Source organism: Nycticebus coucang, chromosome X, assembly GCF_027406575.1.
Source record: "Nycticebus coucang isolate mNycCou1 chromosome X, mNycCou1.pri, whole genome shotgun sequence".
NCBI classification, from domain to species: Eukaryota; Metazoa; Chordata; class Mammalia; order Primates; family Lorisidae; genus Nycticebus; species Nycticebus coucang.
Window position 1 is genome coordinate 132,637,209 of NC_069804.1, and position 12,094 is coordinate 132,649,302.

General features: G+C 33.4%; 1 protein-coding gene across 2 annotated transcripts in view; it reads right to left on the minus strand.

Annotated features, from left to right (window-relative positions):
- Positions 1 to 12,094, minus strand: part of COL4A5 (collagen type IV alpha 5 chain) — a 325,984-nt gene that overhangs the window by 150,056 nt on the left and 163,834 nt on the right. For both annotated transcript variants that reach the window (XM_053579991.1, XM_053579992.1), the window contains exons 17-19: positions 11,570 to 11,623; positions 9,700 to 9,741; positions 7,259 to 7,391 (exon numbers count right to left, since the gene is read on the minus strand). In XM_053579991.1, coding sequence (XP_053435966.1) covers positions 7,259 to 7,391; positions 9,700 to 9,741; positions 11,570 to 11,623 — 229 coding nt within the window. The remainder of the gene's footprint in view (positions 1 to 7,258; positions 7,392 to 9,699; positions 9,742 to 11,569; positions 11,624 to 12,094) is intronic.

Genomic DNA, 12,094 nt, shown 5'->3' on the forward strand with positions numbered 1-12,094 from the left:
GTTTGATAGAATTCTTTTGTAAGACAATTTAGTCCAGGGCTTTTCTTTTATAGAAGATTTTGTATTGCTGATTCAATTTCAGTACTTGATACAGGTCTATTCAAAATTTCTAATTATTTCTGGTTGAGTTTGAGAAGGTGGGTGTTCCCAGCTATTGGTCCATTTCCTCTACAGTTTAAAATTTCTGGGCATAGAGTTTTTTGTTGTATTGTTAAGCTCTTTCCATTTCTGTGGTATCTGTTATTTCCCCTTTTCATTTCTGATTGAGGTTATTAGAGATCTCACTTTTTGGTTTCAGGTTAGTCTGGCCAAGGGTTGTCAATTTTATTAATCTTTTCAAAGAACCCACTTTTTGTTTGCTCATCTTCTGAATGATTCTTGTGTTCTCGATCTCATTTCATTCTGGTTATATTTTGGTTATTTCTTTTCTTCTTCTAGGTTTGGGGTTCTTCCTTTTTCCAGTTACTTGAAATGGCCCATTAGGTTGCTGACTTGCTCTCTTTCTGTTTTCTGAATGAAGGCATCTAATGCTATAAATTTGTCTCTTAGGACTGCCCTTGCAATATCCCACAGGTTTTGACAGCTTGTGGCTTCATTAACATTTTTTTCAAGAAATGTAATAATTTCCTTCTTAAACTCATCCTTATCCTACCTTTAATTCAGCATAAGGTTATTTAGTTTGCATGACTTTATATGGGTATGAAGATTTCTGTAGGGGTTGAGTTCAACTTTTAATCTGTGATGGTCCAAGAAGATAGAAAGAAAAATTTCTATTCTTTTATTTATTTATTTTTTATTGTTTGGGATTCATTGAGGGTACAAAGAATTAGGTTACACTAATTGTGGTTGTTGTGTAAAGGGCCTGTTGTAATTGTTTCCTGCCCCCAAGAGGTATGCCATACACCATGACCCCTTATCTCTCTCCTTCTCCCCGATCCCTCATCCTCCTACCCTACTCCTTGTATTAGATCATCCACTGCTTTCATAATAGAATAGAGTACATGGATTCTTGCTTCTCCATTCTTGTGATGCTTTACTAAGAGGAATGTGTTCCACCTCCATCCAGTTTAATACAAAAGATGTAAAGTCTCCATCTTTTTTTATGGCTGAATGGTATTCCATGGTGTATAGATACCACAGCTTGTTAATCCATTCCTGGGTTGGTGGACATTTAGGTTGTTTCCAGATCCCATTATTAGGCATCTACTCAGAAGAAAAAAAATCATTTTATCATAGGTACATTTGTACTAGATTGTTTATCGCAGCTCAATTTACAATATCAATTTCTATTCTCTCAAATTTGTTAAGGTTAGATTTGTGCTTAGTTTCTGCTTGGAGGATCTGTTCTGTATTGTCAGAGGGGTAATGAAATATCTGACTGTTATGGAGTGGGAAGATACCATATTGTTCCGATCATTTAGGGTTCGTTATATGTATCTAGGAGCATTTAGGTTGGGTGCATAAATGTTAATGATTGAAATCTCTTTATGTTTTATGCTTCCCTTGACCAGTATGTAGTTTCCACATTTCTTTCCTTATGTTTGTTGGTTTAAATCCAACCATATCTGCAAATAGGATTCCAACCCTTTTCTTTTTCTGATTTTCATTTGCCTGGAATATTATTTTCCGTCACTTCACCCTAAGTCCTGTTTTATCTTTAGAGGTTACATGTGTTTCTTAGAGACAGCAGATATTGGATTTGAGCTTCTGTATCCTGTAAGCCAGCCTGTACCCGACTGTTTAGTGTGGAATTCAAGCCATTTATCTTTACTGAGAAAATTGATGGGTATGGTGGAGTTTTGTTAATTTTGTTTTGAGGAAGTGCAGTGCTTAGAAGTATCCCTTGCTCCATTATGTAAGTTATGCTTTGTTCTTTAATTTCTGGGTGTGTTTACTTTGGTGATGGACCATTGTGCTGGTCATTATGAAGAATGGGTCTGAATACTTCCTGTAGAGCCAGTCTAGTTATGGCAAATTTCCTCAACATTTGCATGTCAGTAAAATATTTGATATCTCCATCACTAATGAAATATATTCTGTTTAAATTCTAGTAATTTTCATTTGATGTTTTTAAGTTTTCTGGTAATATAATAATTTGGTTTGTAAAAAGAGTAAAACTAAAGGATTTTGCTCCATCTTCACACCTCTTCTTTTCTGGCAAACTTAGGATATTGACTAGAATCTGCACTTCAAGGACAAACAGCATTGGTGACTGAGTATCTTTACTGTATTTTTGACTTGAATAAGAAAACTCCTGATGTTTCAATTTCCTGTACAATCCTATAGATAGCTTCATCAAGTTAAGGTAATTCTGTTTTAATCCCAGCTTAAGAGTTTTTTTCCTTTTAAAAATGAATGGGTATTGTATTTTATTGACTGATTTCAGTGATTTTTCAATCAGTGTGCTAAAGTACACTGGTGTGCCATGAGAGGATCTTATATGTGCCACAAAATTTTTAGATCATTAATTATTTTCAAAAAAAGTTTAAAGCACAATAAGTATATTCCTCTTTTTACTCTTTTTGTTAATTAACATAATTTAAGTGTGCCACAGAAGTTTAACAATAGGTTTAATTGTGCCATGAGATAAAGGTTGAAAAATACTGACTGATTTCTCTGCATCTATTGGCCTATTCTCTTTCACTCTGCTAATGTTAGACAATCACAATAATGTTGAATTATCCTTTCAATCCTGAGGATAAAATATAGTTGGTTATAATATATGAATTAAAATTCTTCTGGATTGATTTTATAATATTATACTGAGGATTATTGGTAAATAGTTTGAAATTTGGGAATTATCTATTGACAGCTTGGTAGAAATTATCCATAAAACTATAAAACCTCCCACAAACATAATGCTTTTTCATAGAGATCATTAACCTTGGAAAATTTTCTATGGTAATTTATCTACTTAGGTTTCCTACTTTCTCAGAGCAATTTTAATAATTTGTTTTCTGTTTCATGACAAATTTATATTTTACCTGGAATTTCAAATATATTCATATAGTTTTATAGTTCTCTTGCAAATTAAAATTTAAAATTTCAATTGTGGTAATAATCCCTTTTTATTTACTGATTTTATTTGTGCCTTCTGTTATTATCTTTTTTTTTCTTCTCTTATTATCTTTATTTGGTAAGTTTTACTTCAAACTCTTTGCAAAGTATCATTTTGAAAATAATAATGATTTATTGATAATGATAATGATACTTTTATTTTACTTATTCAACTATAATTACTTAGTTTTCTTTTGTATTAGTTTTTATTTTTACCTTTACCAAGTTTTTCCTACTACTTTGTTTCTACTTCTTTCCTTGTGCGTGTTTTTTTAAACTTAGCTAATTACTTTTAGTCTTTGTGATAAAATAAGTGTTCTGCTTTGGCTATATTCAATGAGTTTTGATATGAGGTACTTTCATTGTTGTCTAGCATTCAGTAGTTGATCACTTCCACTTCTTTTCCTTTATTATATCTACAGTGACCTATAATTGTGATTTTAATATACAAATGTAAATATTTTTGGTGATTTTTTAAAAGTTTTGTCTTTTTTCTTATTTGCTTTTTGGTTTAACACAGATCCTCTCTCTGTCACCTGGACTAGAGTGCAGTGGCATGATCATAGCTCACTGCAACCTTAAACTCCTAGGCTCAAGTAAACCTCTTTCTCAGCCTCCCGAGCAACTGGGACTATAGCACGTGCCACCATGCGTGGCTAATTTTTCTATTTTTAGTAGAGACAGGGTATTGCTCTTGCTCAGGCTGGTCTCAAATTCCTGGCCTCAAGCAATCCTTATACCTCAGCCTCCCGGAATGTTAGGATTACAGGCCTGAGCTACAATGCCTGGACTTTAGTTCTGATTTTATTTCACTATGATCACAGAGCATGGAATGCATATAATTTTCTTTAGATTTCATTCTAGTCTAATAGAATCAATTTCTGTAAATATTCCATGTGTATTTGAAAAGAATGTATATTTCCTTCTGCACCAAAATTTTTCTCTTTCCACCATATATACAGCTTGATTTTGTTGTTAAAATCATTTATATCCTTATTTTTCACCCATTTGATATGCTGTGAATTTTCTAATTTGTCCCTTGTAGTTTTTCAGTTTTCACATATTCAAATATATAGTGTTATATGCATAAAGTTTCATGATTTTTATATTACTGTGGTATAATGTAGCTATTTGCCCATATGAAATGTGTATTGTTAATGCATTTTTTGCATTTAATTCTATCTCATACTGCATTGGAATTGCTAAATTAGTTTTTGTTAAATAATGTGTGCCTAAAATATGTTTCCATTGCTTTATTTTCAAATTTTCTCTGTCTTTTTGCTTCAGATATGTCTACTGTGCACTGTAGATAGATACTTATATTCCAATTTTATTTTAGACAGTGTCTTTGAAACAGTGTTCAGTTCTTCAACATTTGTTAGAGTTTCTGACTTATTTTTAACTTCTTATCATCTTATATTTTATCTTCTATTTACTCTGGTTTATCTTTATTTTTTCCAATCCTAACTTTGATCATATAGGAGATTTTTAGTCATTTTCCTTCCTCAATGGTGTGTTGGTCATATATTTTATTTTTATTCTACTCTAGTAGTTAACTATCAAAATTTAACCTATGCACTTAAACCTGTGTTTTTCTAAAAATTTAATGAATTAATGTTTGTAGTCTCTCCTTCCAACAAGTCAAATAAAAACTTCTGATCATTGATTTCCCTTTATTCTCTCTGTAACTACATATCCCATGTTAATAATGTTTACAATTATATTACTACATTGTTACTTAGAACACTTTTGTTATTTTCTAAATCGTAAATACCTGTTTAGAATTAATATGCTTTACTAATATCTTTCCTAAACAATGGTTCTTGCATCCTCCCCATACCTCTACCATCACATTATCCTACATTCATTTCCTTCTTAGAGTAAAACCTCAAGTAACTATTTCACAGAAAGCCTGAAGGTGGTAAAGATTTTAGCTATCACATCTTCACGCTAAAATAATAGTGAGGTGTGATACAGATTCCGAAATTTATAGTAATTTGTCCCTATTACTTTAAAAATGTGTTCCATTATGTTCCTCAGACTCTAATTATTTTGTAGGTAATTTGTCTTTTTTCTCAGAGAATTTTAAGAGTTTCTTTTTATCTCTGAATTCTAGGCTGTCCCTACGACGTGTGTCTACTCATGGACCTTTATATTATTTTTATTTTACCCTTCCATAGTGTTTTATGAACTTTTTCACAGGGATCTGTGTGTTTCTTAATGTTAATAAATGGAAGTTCTCAGCCATGATTTTTTTCTAATACTGCCTCTTGTCTCATTCTCTCCTTCCTATGCCCTTATGATGGCTTTAGTAAATTCTAAATTCATCCCTTATATCTCTTAACTTTTCTTTCATACTTACCAACTCCTTAACTCTTTTACTGCATCCTGGGAAAGTTCCTTATTTCAATTTTTCAGACACAATTATGTATTTAGTTAGCTATCTTGAGATTAGAAATCTAAAATGTAGAACCCACATTTATTTTCTTTCTCTTTGGAAAGAGCACTGGGTGTCACTCATCAAGTTAAATTTCATTAACCACATATTTTTGAAGGAAAAGGAGCCATAATTTTCAGAGGATGCCAAAACTATATTCACATTTTAAGAGAGGAAAAAAACTGTATTAAATTTATAATATTGAGGTCACATGTGAAATTACAAGAGGTATATAATGTTACTTGTATTCATCTTTTGTTATTGGCATATATTGAGTGTTAAAATTTTAATACATTATTTTCCTTTACTAAAATGTGTATACTTTTTTGACTCTCTATATGTGTGACACATACTGTACCAGATGCTTTTGAAAATTTTACATAAATCTCTACTATCACCTCATTTCAAGAATATCCAAATACATATGCTAGACAAGAGCAGTACTCAATTTATGACCAAATTAGAAATGCTCCACTATTTGTGTATATTCAAAGGGAATAATATAAAACTCAGTATTGAGCCCTAAGATTTTTTGTACAGCAAAATCACGAAAGAGATTTCTAGTTAGATGTTTCTGGAATTCTAAATGAATAGTGCTGCTTACCATTTTTTATACAGTAAGTCTTGCAAAACCAGGCATTGAGAGGACAGCATCCTCTAACAGCAACAGCAGTGTAAGGATTCATCCACTGAATTACAGAATTGTTTAGTGTAATTTATTAATAATAAAAGGTACTTCAGTTAAAATTGCTAACATAAAAAGATAAAAAATAATAGATGTTGGCAAGGATGCAGAGAAACATATATTGTTTGTGGGAATTTAAGTATCACCATTATGGCAACAATATGGAATTTCGTAAAAAACTATAAAATTGAAATATCATATGATCAGCAATCCCGCTGCTGGGTATATACCCAAAAGAAAAGAAATCATTATGTCAAAAAGAAATTTGCACTCCCATGTTGACTGCAGCACTATTCACAATACCCAAGATATGGAATCAACCTGAGTGTCCCATGAATGAATGAATGGATAAAGAAAATGTGGTATACATGTATATACATATGGAATATTATTTAGCCATAAAAAGAATGAAATCCTGTCATTTGTAGCAACATGGATGGGCCTGAAGTACATTATGTTAAGTGAAACAAGCCAAGCACAGAAAAGACAAATCTCACATATTCTAACTTATATGTGGTAGATAAATATTAAAAATAATTGTTCTCAAGAGATAGAGAATAGAATGATTGTAACCAGAGGCTAGAAAGGGTGTGTGATGGGGGGAGATTAAAAGAGTTTGGTTAATGGGTACAAACATACAGTTGGACAGGAGAAATATGTTCCAGTGTTTGATAGCACAGTAGAATGTCTATAGGTAACAATAATTGATTATATATTTCAAAATAGCTAGAAGAGAGGATTTTGAATGTTCCCAATACAAAGAAATGATAAATGTTTGAGATGATGGATATTCCAATTACACTGATTTGATCACTACACATTATATGCATGTCAACATATATGTATAATTATTATGTATTGATAAAAATAAAAAAAGGGCACTATTCAATTGGGTTTATTTTAAAGTATGAGTGAAAAATTTAGTGAGAAAGAGTATAGTAAGAGTTTGGAAGTATCTGTCAACTAAAAAGGACTTGTGTCTTCTACTGCCATGCTCACTTGGAATCAGTATGATAAAATGTACACATGGACTAGTAAAGATGCTATAAACACCGGGACATTAGTGCATTCTCTTTTACCTGGAGGTCCGGGAAGGCCAGGTGGACCCTGTATTCCAGGAAATCCTTGCTCTCCTTTTTCTCCAGGCAAGCCAGGTAACCCAATGTTTCCTTTTTCTCCTACAGTTACACCAGTCCCAGGTCTAGGAATTACCTTTATTATAAATGAAAAAAAAATAAAGGAACTCAAAGAGAAAGAGACTTGTTTTCCAGAAAATGTATCTGGCAGCTACATATGGATACAACGCGACCATTTTCACAAATTGCTCACATGTAAAATCATTGATTAGATGACCTAGATTATCAGTCACGTTCTATATCACTGCCATCCCCCAATTGATTAGAAATTTTTCAATACTAGTAACAATATCACCACCCTTTTGAGCCCCAGACTTCAAAGCTAAAAGTATTTTTGATGTCTCTTATAATTCATATTCAATTCATTCCAATCACCCAAGCCTGACAAATTTTCTTACTGAAATTTCACTCCAATTTGCTCCCTTCATTCCTGTTGCACAGCTACTATCCTCAAGTTACACTTGAACTAACAGAGGCACCTCTGAGCTTGCCCCCTTGAATTCAAATCTATTGATAGGATATGCTTCCTCCAAAACCAATTTTTCTGTTTACTACTCTGCTTAAGGACTCAGAATTGCTCACTACTCCTTACTATCTCTGATGCTACTGCCCTGAACTATTTTAAGTTACTTCTCAGTTATAATACTTCTCTCACCCATTTTATCTCCTATTATTTCTAGCAGTAAATTTTTATTAGAATGAAGTCTGACTGTTACTACTTCTATCAACTCGCACATTCTTGCCTGTGCCTTTGCATATGTCATTGCAAACATATGTAACCCCTTTCCAAATCTTTCCCGTTATGAACTTTTATTTCTTTCTTCATTTAAGAAACTAAACTCATCTCTTCAAGGAAGGCTTTGTTGAATAAACCCAACTAGTTAATCATTTCCCTTTTTCTTTCTTTTCTTTTTCTCACTTGATCACCCTAGGTAGAGTGCCATGGCATCATCATAGCTCACAGCAATCTCAAACTCTTGGGTTCAAAAGATTCTCTTGCCTCAGCCTTCCAAGTAGCTGCCACAACGCCCGGCTATTTTTTTTTTTTTTTTAGAGACGGGATCTCGCTCTTGCTCAAATTGATCTCAAATTCCTGAGCTGAGACAATCTACCCACTTCCACCTCCCAGAGTGCTAGGATTACAGGTGTGAGCCACCATGCCCAGCACTATTTCCTTTTTTCACTATCTTCTCAGAATTCAGTACTTAAGTCTGTTTTAGAAAAAAGAAAATCATACCAAATAAAACTAAATATTTAAAATTTCACCTCATGGACTGACAAAAGTAAATAAGCTTCATGTTAAAGAAGTTGTCAGACAGAGGTACAAATCAACACTTATTGGCAAAGTGCAATATTTCATCCTGCCTCTTTTAGATACAAGAAATATTCACCATATAAGAAAAGGAGATGAAAAGCTGTGGGACCTAGCACTGGAGTGGTAGTTCAAAAGGGAACATGAGCTGCTGGATAGGACTGTGCTCTCAAAATTTCCATTTCTTCTGATAGTTATCAAAATCTTACCATTTCACTTTATAAAGAGATTATCTCCTAGAGAATTGAAATTCACTTTATAATGAAAGTGAATAAAAATATCTAAAATCTTCTTTAATTATATCCTCATTAGATTTAATACAGTCTGTAATTAATATCTGAGATTCACTGTGGACAAAAAATAAATTAATGTTACTAAAATGTCTGAATATACAGAATAGGTTTTACAGTACTCACACTATCATGGCCTCAATGGTATCTAAAATCAAGAGTCTTATCAATTGGAACCATAGAAAAACCAATATGTCAAACCTCAGCTTAATAAGACTGGAAATGTATTTGAGTAAAATTTTACAGTGAACACATACATGACAGAAAATCTGTAAACCCCCCAATTACTCTTCCATAGATCAGTTTCCTACGTTTGTTATTAAGAGCCCCTAGAAAGCACACAACTCAGGAAAGGAAGAGGTGTGAATCAGACAATTACAAATTGAGAAAGCCTATTAGAACCAAATTCATGTTTCTCCTGAACTCTGCAAGGGAAAGGACCTTTCCCCACTTTCTCAAGTTTCTTTCATTGAACCTTTGTAAGCAACACTTGCACCACCTGCTGGTTGACTGAGAAATGATGAGGCAATCATGATGCAAACCAACCCAATGCCATCAATTTGGATCTTTTTTAATATGGAAAAGTAATACACAGGCAGTACAATAAAAATATCTGGAGATAAATCAACTGAAGTTGTTAGATATAAAGACTTTTCAGCCAGAAGAGGTTAAAAATGAGTTGGTATTTTGTGTATTATAAGGAAAAAGTATGGAGTATATAATTAAGCCAAATGATAATATATTAATAAATGTGATAAATGAAAAGTAAAAAGAAAACTTACAAGTCCAGGAGGCCCATGTGGGCCAATGTCACCTTTCTGGCCCTGTTAAATGCAATTGTAGAATTGGTTAGTAAAAAAGAAATCACATGCAATCAATTTCCTCAAGAACATAAGAGATATTTTTCATTAAGACCCAGAAATCAATAATAGAATACTTCAAATGAGAAATACAACATAAGGTAATGAAACAATACTGGGATAAGACTAGGAAGACTTGTGATATTTTCTCAGATTTAACTATGCAATTTTGAACAAATAAATTAACCTCTCTAGCTTGTATTATGTATAAAAAAAATAAAGATTTTGGAGCAGACTTCTAAGGTAGTTCTAGCTTTAATATTCTTTCATTTTGAGATTTCTATTCTCTATAAAACTCTATGAAGAAGACAGTGGAAAAAATGGTACCACTAGAATCAGTTAAAGCCATTTTTTTTTTTTTTTTACATTTAGCCATGTTCCTTTTCATAAAACTAGTCAAGGGCATAAATGTAGTGTCATTTCTACTTGTGACAGATGTTTTAGAAGTAATGGGCTTAACTATAATCATGAATAGCTAATACAGCCTAATTGCTTTTGTGAGTTTGCTCTTAGCTAACAAAAGACAAATTCAGACAAAACTTTTATTTTTTATCAGGAGCTACAATAGGATGAAGAACACAATATTCAACTCTTACTTTATTGGCCAAGACTAATGGATAGTCTCTCCCACACCTCTGATTCTACACTTGTTTGTAGAAACCTTCCATCTACGTACAAACTCGTTTTAGTTTAAGAAGTTATTCTGTCCTATTACTTTACTTACTACCTGGAAAAAATAAAAACAACCTTGTGCTTTAAGTATTTTCTACCTCTATTATTCTAACTGTGCTTGTAAGGCAAAGTTAGAACTTGGATCTAGTTTATAGATAAACCACTATTAAATTATGTGCCTTCTGGGCACATTCAAGTTCATACGCAGTAACACCTTTCCCTCCTTGCCTGGAAAATAAAGTCTTTCAACTTGGTTTTAATACAAAGCAATTAAGAGACCAGAGGGATTAGACAACTGGATATTTTGTGACCTGCCAAAAACTGTGTGCTTCATACATTCTTTTTGAAAGTCACTTTTAAAATAGGTAACTAAATAAATAACCTCAGTCAGGCTGCATTGGCTCATTAAAAAAAAAAAGACACAGAATTAGCCACAGATTTATAGACAATTGCATAAAGAATGAAAATGTTCAGTGAAGGTGTTCTAAATTCACAGCTATAAGCCTTTTAATATGAGAACCTTGCTAAAATAGTGCTGAATACTCTTTCTAGAAAACAAAGGTTTGGCCGATACATGCTCCGAGTAAAGGCAATGACTTTTCACAGTGGAAATGTTAAACAATCCTTCATGGATTTCTACCACATGGACTATGATTTAGGGCAATAAAAGAAAATTTGGAGAATGTGGTATAAAAGAAAAAGGAGGAAAGACGGATAAAGAAGCCATGTTTTGGCTCAGCACCTGTAGCACAGTGGTTACAGCGCCAGCCACATACCAGGCTGGCAGGTTCGAACCCAGCCCAGGCCAACTAAACAACAATGACAATTGCAACAAAAAATAGCCGGGCACTGTGGTGGGCGCCTGTAGTCCTAGCTACCTGGGAGGCTGAGGAAAGAGAATCACTTAAGCCCAAGAGTTTGAGGCTGCTATGAGCTGTGACGCCACAGCACTCTACCGAGGGCAACAAAATGAGACTCCATCTCAAAAAAAAAAGAAGACATGTTTTGAATGCAGAAGTTAGTTATATAGAACATTTTTATATGTAACTCAGTTTGGGGAGAGAAAATATTATTCCTAATAAGAATAAAAACAGGCACTTCAAAGTATTAAAATTCTTACCTTTTCACCACCTCTTCCAGGTTCACCAGGATAACCAGGATCACCAGGCAAACCCTTTAAAACATAGAGGACAGTGTGTGACATCAGCATAAATGGTAGAGACCTCCCCAAATTCTCTCCTTCGTATAAGCAATGAGAATAACTGGCAGAAATGGTTTGTTAGAATCAACCTTTTCAGAACTGTGGAAATTAACCCAAGCCTACAGCAATCTAAGAACATTTTCTCAAAATAAAAAAAGACTGAACCTGGATAAGAACACAGAGTTTTGTGACATTTTAGCTCACTCTATTCCCACTACCTGGCCTCACAATCAAGGTGAAAACCAGCAGCCTAGCAGCTACTGGAGGCAAAAACACAGGATTGGAGCTTTTTCAAAGTCCCATTCCCAGAGAACTGTCATTATTTGATCTGTCTGGTAGATTCCAAGAAGATCCCACTTGGCAATGCTGTCTGGGGGTTTGACCTAACTTGGGCTTTCTAAGGGCAAACTGAGAACAAGAGAAGAGTCTCCCTGCCAAATACCT